Source organism: Hemitrygon akajei, chromosome 13, assembly GCF_048418815.1.
Source record: "Hemitrygon akajei chromosome 13, sHemAka1.3, whole genome shotgun sequence".
NCBI classification, from domain to species: Eukaryota; Metazoa; Chordata; class Chondrichthyes; order Myliobatiformes; family Dasyatidae; genus Hemitrygon; species Hemitrygon akajei.
In genome coordinates this window covers 4924016-4940004 of record NC_133136.1, presented here as the reverse complement: position 1 = coordinate 4940004, position 15989 = coordinate 4924016, and the positions used below count along the sequence as shown (strand labels likewise).

At 41.7% G+C, this 15989-nt stretch overlaps 1 protein-coding gene across 4 annotated transcripts in view; it reads left to right on the top strand.

Annotated features, from left to right (window-relative positions):
- Positions 1-15989, top strand: part of dym (dymeclin) — a 375569-nt gene that overhangs the window by 324182 nt on the left and 35398 nt on the right. For all 4 annotated transcript variants that reach the window (XM_073064068.1, XM_073064065.1, XM_073064064.1 and 1 more), the window contains one exon: positions 120-233. In XM_073064068.1, the coding sequence (XP_072920169.1) occupies positions 120-233 (114 nt within the window). The remainder of the gene's footprint in view (positions 1-119; positions 234-15989) is intronic.

Below are 15989 nucleotides of genomic sequence, written 5' to 3'. Positions count from 1 at the left end.
CAGATTTTCCCTTGTTTGTGATAATAAACCTGATTCTCGTTCTTCTTCATGCTAGTGCACTTGAGGCCAGGTTGATCCATGTTCTGAGGTCTGACTGTTGTTCATTTTTTACCCTGTAGGTAATCAGCTTCTTCAGCCTTCGCCTGGAGCAAGCGGGAACAGACCTATCCGTGGAACGCGTTCTGGAGGTCATCAAACAAGGTGCTGTAGCACTGCCGAAAGATAAACTGAAGGTGAGTCTTATGAAGGTCATTGCTAAAAGGCCTGTCCTGGCCTGTTTTGGATGAATCTCACCTCTGTATCAGAAGTAGCCTGCTCCAGAGACTCAATGTGTAGAATTCTAAGCTGACATATCGTTGCAGTAAGGTGAATTTATTGAGGTGAAGATTATTGGCAAGGTCAGGGCAGTCACTGGATGTCACGTAAGTTGTTATCAGACTCCTGAATGGACCTCTCATATGCTAAGCAATGAACACTTGATCTTCCTCTTATAGGCCCATGTACTTTATTTTTTACTTCCAGCTGTAACACTAAACATGATTCTGGTTAATTGAGACACATCTGGACCAGTACATTTTGGCTCAGTTAAGCAGCTGCCCCAATTAGCCAAAATATCATGGAAATAGTTAAAAGGTATAAAAAAGACAAACTACATTTAACTGATTAAAAAATTATGCATATAAATAAACCACAGAACAAATTATAACACTACTGATACCACAGCTGTACTATGAATCTGTATTAGTTCCCTATAGTTATTAGCAAAGGAATTCATCCAGTGTACACTGCCATGTTCTTATGATTGACTGTAAATCAACACAGACACCAAGAGCAGATAATGGATTGTCTTCATTGCCTTCCTATATAAAATCACTGCTTCTTGAATCGGCATCCATTGGTCCAAATGGATAACTTAACACAAGCACACACAACTGAATCTACATTTAAAAACTGTTTGCTCTAGGCATGGTGTAGTATCTAATGGCAATACAAATGCAACAGCACTAACACTTTTAGAAACTGTTCGGCAACAGCCTATCCCAATTAAGTAGCACTATGACCCATGTAGTGGGTGGTGGGTGGAGATACATATCTACCAAAGGAGGTGTAAGGCACTCCTTCCCTCTGTTAGCCTGCAGGTCACCCTTGGGCAACGTGTAGCACCTGCTTAGCCCCCTGATCAGGATAGCATGAAGCCGGGGGAGCAGGTGGTGGATGGTTATATGAGCAGCTAGTGCATATCACATGTCCTGGTGATGCGACCACTGACACTTGGCAGACTATCTGTGAAGAGTATTGACAGTGGCTGGGATCACCAGTCTTGTAAAGACACTGCCCAGAAGAAGGCCATGGCAAAATACTTCTGTAGAAAAAAATGCCAAAAACATTCATGATCGTGGAAATACCATGATCGTCCACATCATACAACATGACATATTATAATAATAATAATAATAATAATAATGACGCTAATGAGCATCCCAAATAAACAAAGTGAATATTGGCTATTTTATTGATGAGTTTTCGTTTTTTAAGAGTTGTCCCAAGTACCCGGATGCCCTGATTAACCAATCCCAAGTAACCAATAGCCCAAATTAGATTTTCTTTACAGAAGCCTCCATCCAATGCTACACTTAGAGGACGTAACATTCCCAGGAATACTCAATGTTGGTCACTGACAGGACAGTTTGATCTGATTATAAGACCATAAGAGACAGGAGAAGAATTAAGCCATTCAACCCATTGAGCCTGCTCCGTCATTCCAACATGGCTGATTTATTATCCCTCTCAAGCCACATTCTCCTGTCTTCTCTCCATAACCTTTGATGCTGTGACTAATCAAGAACCTTTCAACTTGCATTTCAAATATACCCAGTGACTTGGCCTCCACGGCTGTCTTTAGCAAGAAATTCCGCTGATTCACCACCCTCTGGTTAATTTCCCCTCAGTGTCTGAAAAGGAATATTGGTGGGAAATGGTGTCATCACAACTGGGGTAGAAATAGAAACAGGCATGTGAGTATGAATGGTTCCCAGCTGGCTTTCCAGAGAGTAATAAGCTGATCTGGAGGTAGTTATTAATGCATTTCCTTTCTGGAAAAAAATGGATTCTTAAGTATACATTCAGTGGCCACCTTATTAGGTACACCTGTACACCTGCTCATTAATGCAAATTTCTAATCAGCCATTCAATGCACAAAAGCATGCAGACATGTGCAGGAGGTTCACTTGTTCAGATCAAACATCAGATTGGGGAAGAAATGTGATCTATGTGACCTTGACCATGGAATGGTTGTTGGTGTCAGACTGGGTGGTTTGAGTATCTCAGAAATTGCTGATCTCTGGGAATTTTCATACACAACATTCTTGAGAGTTTATAGAAAATGGTGTGAGTTTTTTTTAAATCCACCGTTCTGTGGGTGAAAACGCCTTGTTAACGAGAGAGGTTAGAGGAGATTGGCCAGAGTTGTTCAAGCTGGCAGGAGGGCGATAGTAACTCAAATCTCCACGTATTACAACAGAGGTGTGCAGAAGAGCAGACCTAAATGCATCACACATTGAACAGGAAGTTAATGGGCTACAGCAGCAGGAAACCACAAACGTACCTCAGTGGCCGGTTTATAAGATACAGGAGGTAACTAATAAAGTGGCCACTGACTGCATGTATAGTTGTTGTAAAAAGCAGTTGATTTTCTTTGCAGGTTTCCTCTATTCACATCCCCAAAATATTAGACAATGTGGTCTCACGTTGACTGGAGCCATTGTAATAGGACATCCAAGGCACACGGCATTATTAAGATTCAAGCAGACTGTACAGGTGTCAAAAATACAAGAGATTCTGTAGATGCTGGTGTTACAAGAAGCACACTTTATAATAATGATCAGAGAGGCATAGAGAGATCTGTATTTACTGACAAGTACAGGTTTCCTCCGCCATTCGAAGGTAGAGCGTTCCTATGAAACAGTTCGTAAGCCAGAATGTCGTAAAGTGAAGAAGCAATTACCATTTATTTATATGGGAAAAATTTGTGAGCGTTCACAGACCCAAAAAAAACCTACCAAATCATGCCAAATAACACATAAAATCTAAAATAACAGTAACATATAGTAAAAGCAGGAATGATATGATAAATACACAGCCTATATAAAGTAGAAATACTTTTCTGCAATCATTGGAGCCCTGTCCACTGTACCAAAAATCTCACACAAGTGCTCTCGGCAGAAGCACTGGGTGCAAGCGCTCTCTCCAGTAACCTTTAAGCTATGAACCTGCCAAATCATACCAAATAACACATAAAAATATACAGCTTATATAAAGTAGGAATAATGTACGTCCAGTGTAGTATCACTTACTGGAATCGGGAAGACAGCGAGCACACTGATGATGGTGTGTTAGGCTGAGTCGTCGGAGGCTGGGGTGGTGGGAGACTGGGGTGTCATCTCATCGTTGTCTGTTTCCATCAGGGCAGGCAGGTCAGTAACATCTTCTATGTCTGCCTGCCTTGATGTTGAAGTTCGAGGTTCGTTGTTTGCTGTGGCTGATGTGGAAGGCTTGAAAAATGACAGTATGTTTGACTGCTTAGCCTCACGCATATTTCTATCATACAGTTCTTTGTAAGCACTCAAACCATCCTACAAATATGCCCTAAACCTACGTACCCTTTCAAAATTAAAGTCATACTTTTCTGCAATCATTGCAGCATTGTCAATCGCAGCGAAAATCTCACGCAATTGCTTCACGATCAGTTCCTGGATGACTTCACTTTCAGGCCGTTCGCTACTGTGTTCGGTTTTGATTGTCATCCTTTCCTTTTGCAATTGCATCAGCTCTTCATCTGTCAGTTCTTGGTCATGGGATACCAACACCTCTTCAACATCATCTTCGTCAACTTCCATTAGCCAAACTCATTATGTCCTTACTTTGTTCACCATTATCGAAACGCTTAATTATGTCTATTTTTACGCTAAGTGTAACACCCTTACGAGCTCTTTTAGGCTTTTCCGATACCTTAGAACTCAGCTTGTTAACGGATGCACAAAATAAATCGAAATAAAACACAGATGCTCAATGCACAGATGCACGTGGTTAAGCAATGCCGGCTAGAACGCAGTTCCGGGGGAGGCTGTACTTTTACTGTCTCAATGGAAGAACACGTGAACTAACACAAGGTTTTCCTAACCTTCCATGAACAGTCAAAGAACAGGAAAAATATTACCAGTTAAAAAGGAGTTTCTGCTGCTGGTCACATGTTCCTCGTAGTCCCGTAGTCAGTGGGGCACCGCACATCCGCAGTAGTTGTTCTCATGCAGAGTTACCACCAGCAGCACACTTGAAGCATCTGCTTTTATATTCATTTCTTACTGATTCAAATATTGTATTCCAGTGTCATTGGCTGTAGATCATGTGCCTGACCTTTAACATTTTTATTGGCTCTGCTCCAGGCCAGCATCCATTTATTGCCATCTTTCCCGGAAGTGACTATTGGTAACTTATGGCTCTTTGTTCTCAATCAGCTTGAATCACACAGACCAACATTCACAAACATGCATGTTACATCCAACCAAAGAACACCTCACAAATAACTTCTTATTTGGAAATGATCCCTAGTTCAGTAGATTATCTAAGGCATTATTGTGTCTTCTTTGAAACACTAATTAAGCCAAATGATTAGCACACAAAATGGAGAACACAATCTCTTCATAAAATGGCAGCCTGCATTTCCTCCCTCATGGCAAGAATAAAGGCAATTGGTCCATCTGTTTCCACTGTCCTTAATTCATTCAAATTCACTGATTTGTAGACTGTAGATCTTTCTGACCAACACTGGAAATTTTGTGCAACACACACAAAATCACACTTTTCTCACTGCTGCAATCGGGAAGGAGGAACTAGTGCCTTATATCCCACACTGCAAGGTTCAGGAACAGTTATTACCCTTCAACCATCAGGCTCCTGAACCAGCATGGATAACTTCACTCATCTCAACTCTGTTCATTGAGCCATGGAGAATACAGGAGCGCCTGGAGGAAACCCGTGTGGTTAAAGGGAGAATATACAGACTCCTTAACAGACAACAGCAGGAATTGAACCCCAGTCGCTAGCACTCTTAAGGGTTTATGCTACTGTGTTGCCCATTTTGCAACAAGACTGTCTTCATTAGCTTTTTCCCTTTGAGCTTCCTTCCTGAATCCGGTCAGTGGATAATTAAGCAGAGAATCAGAATCAGGTTTAATATCGCTAGCATATGTTGTAAAATATATTGTTTTGCAGGAGCAATACAGCACAATACAGAATAATAAATACTACAGATTACAATAAGTATGTACAGTTGCAAGAAACAGTTTGTGAACACTTTGCAATTACCTGATTTTCTGGATTAATTACTCAGAAAGTGTGGACTGATCTTCATCTAAGTCACAATAATAGACAGACACATTCTCCCTGAGCTAATGACAGTTTTGCTTTCCATGTTTTTATTGAACATATTGTTTAATCGTTCATAGTCCAGGCTGGAAAATGTGTATGAACCCTTCTATTTAATAACTGGTAGAACCTCGTTTAGCTCCACCAAACATTTCCTGTAGCTGCTGATCAGACTTGCACAATGGCAAGGAGGAATTTTAGACCATTCCTCCATTCAGTTCATCAATATTTCTGCGATACCTTGCATAAGCAGCCCTCTTCAGGTCATGCCACAGCATCTCAATTGGGTTAAGCTCTGGACTCTGACAAGGCCATTCCAAAGCATGAATTTTCATCTTTTTAATCCATTCTGTTGTTGATTTACTTGTGTTTCATCATCCAACTTCTATTAAACTTCAGGTGACAGACCGCTGCCCTGACATTCTGCTGTAAATTGTCTTGATAAAATTTTGAATTCATTGTTCCCTCATGATTACAAGCTATCCAGGACTTGAGGAAGCAAAGCAGCCCCGAACCATGATGCTTCTTCCACCATGCTTCATAGTTGGGATGAGGTTTTGGTGTCGCAATGCAGTGCCCTTTTTCCCTCCAAACATTTCTTTTCAAAAGTTCAACTTTTGTTTCATCTGTCCACAAAGCATTGTCCCAGAAAGGTTGTAAAACATCCAGATGGTCTTTTGCAAACTTGAGACGCGCAGCAATGTTTTGTTTTTGGAGAGCACTGGTTACATCCATGGTGTCTTTCCGTAAACACCATTCTTGTTCAATGTTTTACACATAAACAGAGAACTTTAGCAAATTCTAGAGATTTCTGCAGGTCTTTTGCTGTTACCCTTGGGTTATTTTTCACCTCTTTCAGCATTGCATGTTGTGTTCTTACTGTGATCTTTGCAGGACGCCCACTCTACAATAGAGAGTAACAACAGTACTGAATTTCCTCCATTGGTAGACAGTTTGTCTTACTGTTGATTGATCAACATCCAGGTCTTTAGTAGCCTTATCCAGCTTCATGAGTCTCTACAATTCTTCTTCTAAGGTCCTCTGAAAGTTGTTTTGATCGAGGCATGGTGCATATAAACAGATCTTTCTTGAGAAGAGCAGGCTCTGTCAGTAACTTTGTGTGTCTTCTTTATAGGGCAGGGCACCTCTACAACCCACACCTCCAATCTCATCTCATTGATTGGACCACCTGACTCTAAATAGCTTCTGTAGAAGACATTACCCCAGAAGTTCATGTACTTTTTTGAACCTAGACTGCGATTGTTTAAATGGTGTATTCAGTATTGACGAGAAGAAGTACAATTGTTTGTGTGTTATTAGCTTAGGTAGATTGCGTTTGTCTATTATTGTGACTTAGGTTAAGATCAGACTACATTTTATGAGTAATTTATGCAGAAAACCAGGTAATTCAAAGGGTTTACAAATGTTTTCTTGCAACTTAAAAAAATGTGCATAAAGAGAGGGAAAAATATCGAGATAGTGTTCATAGGTCCATTGTCCATTTAGAAATCTGACGGTGGAAGGGAAGAAGCTGTTCCTGAAAAGTTGAGTTGGTGTCTTCAGGCTCCTCCTGTACCTCCTCCCTTATGGGAGCGATGAGAAGAGGATGTGTCCTAGGTGATGGGGTCCTGAATGATGGATGCCACCTTTTTGGGGCATCGCCTTTTGAAGATGTTCTGGAGGCAGGGGAAGCTCGTTCCCATGATGGAGCTGGCTGAGTTTACAACTTTCTGCAGCTTTTTCTGATCCTGTGCAGTGGCCCCTCACACAACATGGTGATGCAACTAGAGAGTCAGGCTACCAAGAGCTATTGGCAGTGTTTTCCTTTAATGTGATAAGAAGGAGACTGCCTGGCTCCTGGCTGAAGTGACTCAACCAGCAGCCTTATTCTCAAGCTTCCTGCTGACTTTTATCTGACCAGTAGTTTATCACAAAATGGAATGGGCTGGAATTTCTGACGTAGTTTTATTGTTGTGTCTTTACATTCCAGTACACCCAGCATCCTTCATGAAGTTTCTAGAAGAATGGCAATGTAGATGGTGCCTCTGGGCCTGTACTTGCTAGAGTTTAGAAGAATGATGGGGGGATCTCATTGAAACCTATCAAATATTGAAAGGCCTAGCTAGAGTGTATATGGAGAGGAAGTTTCCTATAGTGGGAGGGGGAGTCCAGAGGGCATTGCCTCAGAATCGAAGAACATCCCTTTAGAAAAGAGATGAGGAGGGATTTCCCCAGACAGAGGATAGTGAATCTGTGGAATTCTTTGCCACAAACGGCTGTGGAAACCAAGTCATTGGGTATATTTAAAGCAGAGGTCGATAGGCTCTTGGTTAGTTAGATCATCAAAAGTTACAGGGAGAAGACAGGAAAATGGGGGTTGAGAGGAATAATAAATCAGCCATGATAGAATGATGGAGCAGGCTCGATGGACCGAATGGCTTGATTGTGCTCCTTTGTCTTATGGTCTTATATATTTTTGGTGCTCATAGTAATATAGTGAGAAGCTATCTTTCTCTCCCTACTGTTTTCTGAACTAATTATGCTGGGATTCCAGCAGCCTAGCCACTGAGAATCAAAGAATGACTCTTATTGGAAGGCTGCCGTTGGGCTTGTCGTAACCATTTGAAATAAAAGAGCTCATCCAGTTATCCAGTTCAAAGTAAATTTATTATTGAAGTCCATACTGTATATGTCACCACATACAACCCTGAAATTAATTTTCTTGCAGGCATACTCAATAATCCAATAACCGTAGTAGAATCAATGAAAGATCATACCAAAAGAGCAGACAACCGGTGTTCAAAGGACAACAAACTTGGCAAATGCTAAAAGAAAGAAAAAAAAGCAATAAATATCAAAGACCTGAAATGAAGTGTTCTTGAAAGTTAGTCCATGGGTTGTGGGAACAATTCAGTGATGGGGCAAGTGAAGTTGAGTGAAGTTATCCCCTCTGGTTCAGAAAGTTGATGGTTGAGGGGTAATAACTGTTCCTGAATCTGGTGGTGTGAGTCCTGAGGCTCCTGTATTTTGTTTCTGATGGCAGCAGTGAGAAGAGAGCATGACCTGGGTTGTGGGCGACCCTGATGATGGATGCTGCTTTCCTGTGACAACACTGCATGGTCAGGAGGGCTTTACTCATGATAGACTGGGTTGATTCCACTACTTGTTGCAGGATATTCCATTTAAGGCCAGTGGTGTTTCTGTACCAGTCAATATACTCTCCACCATACATCCATACAGTTTCGGTCAAAACTACCATGAGCAGGTTTGTTAGAGTTGTTGGAGAGGGTTTAAATTAATTTGGCAGGGGAGTGGGAACCAGAGTGAAGGGACTCAGGATAGGATGGATGGTAAAAAGGCAAAAATAGCGTGCAGTCAGACTGCCTGGAAGGGCAGGCAGATGATAGGACAAAATTGCACCCAGCAAGGTGAGTATCAGTGCATTAGGGGTGTAGAATCAAAAATGATAGTAAAAACATAACATTGTTATGTCTCAATGCATAGAGTATAAGAAATAAAGTGGATGATTTGGTGCACTTTTACAGATCATTGGGTATGATGTCGTGGCCATCACTGAATCATGGCTGAAGGATGGTTAAAGTTGGGAGGGGTAGGAAGGTAGGCAGAGGAGTGGTGTGGCTCTGCTGGTAAAGAATGGCATCAAATCATTGGAAAGATGTGACGTAGGATTGGAAGATGTTGAATGTTTGTGGGTTAAGAAACTGTGAGATAAAAGGACTCGGATGGCAGTTATGTACAGGCCTCCCAACAGTAGCTGGCATATGGACTATAGATTACTTGGGAAATAGAAAAGGTGTGTTAAAAGGGCAATGTTATGATAGTTATGGGAGATTTCAACATGCAGCTAGATTGGAAAAATCAGGTTGATAATGGATCTCAAGAGAGTGAGTTAGTTTAGTGCCTATGAGATGGCTTTTTAGAGCAGTTTGACATTGACCCTACTAAGGGATTGGTTATACTGGATTGGGTGTTATCTAATGAACCGGAGGTGATGAGGCAGCTTAAGGTAAAAGAACCCTTAGGAGCCAGTGATCACAATATGATTGATTTCAACTTGAAATTTGATAGGAAGAAAGTAAAATCTGATGTAGCAGTATTTCAGTGGAATTAAGGAAATTACAGTGGTATGAGAGAAGAGTTGGCTAAAGTAAATTGGAAGGAGATGCTGGCAGGGATGTGGCGATTGTTTGGGTTTCTAGGAAAAATGAGAAAGGTGCAGGATAGATGTACAGTATTCCAAAAACAAAGAAATACACAAATGCCAATATAGTACAACCGTGGCTGACAAGGGAAGTCAAAGCAAATGTAGAAGCAAAAGAGGGGACATACAACAAAGCAAAAAATAGCAGGAAGATTGGGTAGCTTTTAAAAACCCACAGAAAGCAACTAAAAGAATCATTCAGAGGGAAAAGAGGAAATATGAAAGCGAGTTAGCAAACAATATCAAGGTGGGTAGAAAAAGCTTTTTGGAGTATATAAAAAAAATAAAAGAATGATGAGAGTGGATACAGGATCGCTAGAAAATGAGGCCGTGGAAATAATAACATGAGACAAGGAGATGCCAGCTGAACTAAATGAGAGTATTTTGCATCAGTCTTCACCAGTGTGTACCAGGTGTTGAAGGGTGTGAGGGAAGAGAAGTGAGTGCAATCACTATTACAAGGAAGAAGGTGCTCAAAAAGCTGAAAGACCTAAAGGTACATAAGTCACCCGGACCAGATGAACTGCAACCTAAGGTTTTGAAAAAGGTAGCAGTCAAGGTTCTGGAAGCATTAGTAATGATCTTTCAAGAATCATTGGACTCTGGCATAGTTCTGGAGGATTGGAAAATTGCAAATGTCACTCCAATCTTTAAGAAAGGAGGGAGGCAGCAGAAAGGAAATGATAGACCTGTTAGCCTGACCTCAGTGTTTGGGAAGATGGTAGAGTCAATTATTCAGAATGAGGTTCTGGAGTCATTGGTGCCCCAGAACAAGATAGGACAAAGTCAGCATGGTTTCTTTAAGGGAAAATCTTGCCTGACGAATTAATTGGAAACAATTGAGATTACAAGTAGGATAGATAAAGGGGATGCAGTGGATGTTGTACATTTGGATTTTCAGAAGGCCTTTGACAAGGAGCCACACATGAGGGTGCTTACCAAGTTAGGAGTCCATGCTATTACAGGAATGTTACTGGCATGGTTGGAGCACTGGCTGATGGGCAGGAGGATGTGAATTTGAATAAAATTATTCTTTTCTGGTTGGCTGCTAGTGGTATTCTCCAGGCGACAGAGTTGGGACCTTTCTTTTTATGCTGTATATCAATGATTTAGATGATGGAATAGATAACGTTGTCAGGTTTGAAGATGATATGAAGATTAGTGGAGGGGCAGGTAGTGTTAAGAAAACAGGTAGACTGCAGAAGGACTTAGATTAGGAGAATGAGCAAGAAAGTGACAAATGAAATAAAATGCACTTTGGTAGTAGAAATAAACGTGCAGACTATTTTCCTAATGGGAAGAAAATCCAAAAATCTGAGGTGCAAAGGGACTTGGGAGTCCTTGTGCAGAACATCCTGAAGGTTAACGTGAAGGTAAAGTTGGTGGGGTGAGGAAGGCAAATGCAGTGTGAGCATCCATTTCAAGAGGTCCAGAATATACGAGCAAGGATGTGATGCTGAGGCTTTATAAGGCACTGATGAGGCCTCACCTTGAGTATCATGAGCAGTTTTTGGCTCCTCATCTAAGAAAAGATGTGCTGGCATTGGAGAGGGTTTACAAGCAGTTCACAAGGATGATTCTGGGAATGAAAGGGTTTTATCATATGAAGAACGTTTGATAGCTCTGGGCCTGTACTCACTGGATTTTAGAAGGATGAAGGGGGATCTCATTGAAACCTTTTGAATGTTGAAAGGCCGAGGCAGAGTAGATGTGGTAAATATGTTTCCCATGGTGGGAGAGTCTAGGACAAGAGGGCACAAACTTGGGATAGAAGGACATCCATTTAAAACAGAGATGTGGAAAAATTTCTTTAGCCAGAGGGTGGTGAATTTGTGGTATTTATTATCACAGGCAGCTGTGGAGGCCAGGTCGTTGAGTGTACTTAAGGCAGAGATTGATAGGTTCTTGATTCGCCACGGCATCAAAAGTTACAGGAAGAAAATGGGGGAGTGGGGCTAGGGAGGGGAGAAAAAAGGATCAGCCATGATTAAATGGCGGAGCAGACTCAATGGGCCAAATGGTCTAATTCTGCTCCTATGTCTTACAGTCTTATGGTCAGTAGATGTCATGCTGAATTGTCACAAACTCCTAAGGAAGAAGAGGTGCTACCATGCTTTCTACATAATTATTATTAAAGATCCAGATAGTGTATACCCCAGGGTTCTGAAAGAGGTGGCTGAGGAGATTGTGGAGCATTAGAATCACTGGGTTCTGGAGGAATAGAAAATTGCAAATATCACTCCACTCTTCAAGAAGGAAGAGAGACGGAGAAGCAGAAACTACAGGCCAGTTAGTCTGACCTTAGTGGCTGGGAAGATATTGGAGTCAGATCTCAGGGCACTTGGAGACACATGATAAAATAGGTCATAGTCAGCATGGTTTCCTCAAGGCAAAATCTTACCTGACAGGTCTGTTGGAATTCTTTGAACAATTAGCAAGCAGCATAAACAAAGGAGAATTGTTGGATGTTGTGCACTCGGATTTTCAGAAGGCCTTTGAAAAGGTGCCACACATGAGGCTGCTTAACAAGCTACAAACTCAGGAAAGATTCTAGCATAGATAAAACAGTGTCTGATTGGCAGGAGGCAAAGCGTGGGAATAAAGGAGCCTTTACTGACTGGCCTCCAGTGACTAGTGGTGTTCCATGGGAGTCTGTATTGGGACCGATTCTTTTTATATTATATGCCAGTGATTTGGATGATGGAATTGATAGCTTTATTGTAATGTTTGCAGATGATATGAAGGTAGGTGGAGGGGTAGGTAGTTTTGAAGAAGTAGAGAGGTTACAGAAGGACTTAGACAGATTAGGAGAATGGGCAAAGAAACGGCAGATGGAATACAGTGTCAGGAAGTGTATGGGCATGCACTTTGGTAGAAGAAATGAAAGGCTTGACTATTTTCTAAATGGAGAGAAAATGCAAATAAAAAATGAGGCTCAAAGGGACTTGGGAGTCCTTATGCAAGATTCCCTAAAAGTTAATTTGCAGATTGAGTCTGCGGTGAGGAAGGCAAATGTGGTCAGCATTCATTTCAAGAGAACTGGAATATAAAAGGAAGAATATAATGTTGAGATTTTATAAAAGTGCTGGTGAGGCCTCTTGGAATATTGTCAGCAGTTTTGGGCCCCTATCTTAGGAAGAATGTGCTGAAACTGGAGAGGATTCAAAGGAGGTTCACAGAAATGCTTCCAGGATTGAATGGCTTGTCATATGAAGAGCGTTTGATGGCTGTGGATTTATATTCACTAGAATTCAAAAGAATGAGGGGTAACCTAATGACACCTATTGAATGTTGAAAGGCTTCGATAGAATGGATACTGGCAAGGGTGTTTCCTATGGTAAGAGAGTCCAAGACCAGAGGACACAACCTCAGAATAGAGGGGTGTCGTTTTAGAACAGAGATGAGGAGGAATTTCTTTCTCCAGTGAGTGGTGGAATTTGTTGGCACGGGCAGCTGTGGAGGCCAAGTCTTTATGTATATTTAAGGCAGTAGTTGATAGATTCTTGATTGGTCAGGGCATGATCGTGTCAACAGTCAGAGGCTTTTTGCCAGGGCTGAAATGACAAACATGAATGGGCACAGTTTTAAGGTGCTTGAAAGTATGTACAGAAGAGATGTCAGGGGTAAGATTTTACGCAGAGAGTGCTTAGTGCGTGGAATGGTCTGCAGGTGACTGTGGTGGAGTTGGCTACAATAGGGTCTTTTAAGAGGCTCCAGGATAGGTACATGGAACTTAGAAATATAGAGAGCTATGGGTAAACTTAGGTAATTTCTAAAGTAAGTACATGTTCGGCACAGTATTGTCAGCCAAAGGGCGTGTATTGTGCTGTAGGTTTTCTATGTTTCTATGAAGGGATATAGGGAGAAGGCGGAAGATTGAGGCAGAGAGGAAAGTTGGATCAGCCATGATGTAATGGCGGAGCAGACTTGATCGGTCAAATAGCCTCATTCTGCTCCTATATCTTATGGTCTATGGGTCTTCTTGATTAGTTTTGAGAGAATGATATTATTGAATGACAAGCTGTAGTTGATAAAGAGCATCCTGATGTATGCATCTTTACTGTCCAGATGTTCCATGGTTGAGTGAAGAGTCAACGAAATAGCATCTGCTGTGCAAATTGGAGCAGATCCAAGTTGCTTCTCAGGCAGGAGTTGAGTTGATTTTGTTCTAATCCCTCACTTGTACATTACATAGATTCACTAGGGACATTTAAACAACTCTTAGATAACACATGGATGATAGAAAACTGTAGGGCTATGTAGAAGGGTAGGGTTGGATTGATCTTAGAGTAGGTTAAAAGGTATTGTGGACCAAAGGAGCTGAAATACGTTGTAAATTTCAATGTTCTTTTTTCCTTTAGATCTGTATTTTGCGAGTTTCAAGTCATCATCATCATTTTCGTGTTGCATAACATAGGTGATCATGGTTCCTGAACATGATTGTCCTTATACTTCCTTTGATAGGGATGTATTTCCAACCCATTACTCTAATATTTAGCTAAGTTTTTACTTTTCAGACCATAAGTCATAGGAGGAGAATTAGGCCATTTGGTCCATTAAGTAACACCACTATTCCATCATGGCTCTCAAACCCATTCTGCCTTCTCCCCATAACCTTTGACACCCTGACTAATCAAGATGCTATTAATCTCCACTGACTCTATTTCTATCATATCTCATGCAGTTAATTCCATAAACACTGAATCTCTTGTTTCAGTACAATTCTTTAAGGTTTCCACAAACATTTCCTTTAACATTATCCCATTACTGCATAGCGGTCAGCATAACAGTATTACAGTGCCAATGACAAGGGTTCAATTCCTGTCACTGTCTGTGAGGAGTGCGTACGTTCTCCCCATTACTGCATACCGGTCAGTATAACGGGATTACAGTGTCAGTGACCCGGGTTCAATTCCTGTCACTGTCTGTGAGGAGTGCGTACGTTCTCCCCATTACTGCGTACCGGTCAGTATAACGGGATTACAGTGTCAGCGACCCGGGTTCAATTCCCGTCAGTGTCTGTGAGGAGTGCGTACGTTCTCCCCATTACTGCATACCGGTCGGTATAACGGGATTACAGTGTCAGTGACCGGGGTTCAATTCCTGTCACTGTCTGTGAGGAGTGCGTACGTTCTCCCCATTACTGCGTACCGGTCAGTATAACGGGATTACAGTGTCAGTGACCCGAGTTCAATTCCCGTCACTGTCTGTGAGGAGTGCGTACGTTCTCCCCATTACTGCGTACCGGTCAGTATAACGGGATTACAGTGTCAGTGACCCGAGTTCAATTCCCGTCACTGTCTGTGAGGAGTGCGTACGTTCTCCCCATTACTGCGTACCGGTCAGTATAACGGTATTACAGTGTCATTGACCCGGGTTCAATTCCCGTCAGTGTCTGTGAGGAGTGCGTACATTCTCCCCATTACTGCGTACCGGTCAGTATAACGGGATTACAGTGTCAGTGACCCGGGTTCAATTCCCGTCCCTGTCTGTGAGGAGTGCTTACGTTCTCCCCATTACTGCGTACCGGTCGGTATAATGGTATTACAGTGTCCTTCGAGCCTTTCAAGCTGTGCAGCCCAGCAAGAGAGTGTGTCATGAGGATAGGTTGAGTGAGCTGGGCTTTTCTCTCTGGAGCAAAGGAAGATGAGAGGTGACTTGATAGAGGTGTTCAAGATAATAAGAGGCTTAGATAGAGTGGACAGCTAGAGACTCTTCCCAGGATGGAAATGGCTAATCTGAGGGGGCATAATTTTAAGGTGATTGGAAGAAAGCGTGGGGGGAGGATGTCAGAGAGTGGTGGATGTGTTGAATGTGCTGCAGGGGTGAGGGTTTAGGCAGATACATTAGGGGCTTTATAGAAACTCTTAAATAGGCATATGAATGATTGAAAAATGGAGGGTTAGATTGATCTTAGAGTGGATTAAAAGGTTGGCACAGCCTTGTGGGCAAAGGGCATGTGCTGTGCCGTACTACTTGATGTTTTATGTGCCTATCTAAGAGTCTCTTAAATGCCCGTAATGTATCTTCATTTATAACACCCCCCCCCCCCCAAAAGCAGGGCATTCCACCCATTCTTCACTCTGTATAAGAAACCTACCCTTAACTGTTAATATTTTAAATGTAATTTACTTAAATACAGCTTAACCTAATTAAAGTTATTTTAATACATTCAAACAATTAAAAAAAGATTCAAATTAATGACCACTAACTTGCATCTGCTCCTGCTCATCAGAATGAATGAATATGCTTTTCCTTTGCCAAGTTTGACTTGGCACAAGTGACTTGTTTAAATTCCCAGTGTAAGTGTTGGGGAATCATCTGAGCGCAGTTAGGATAATAG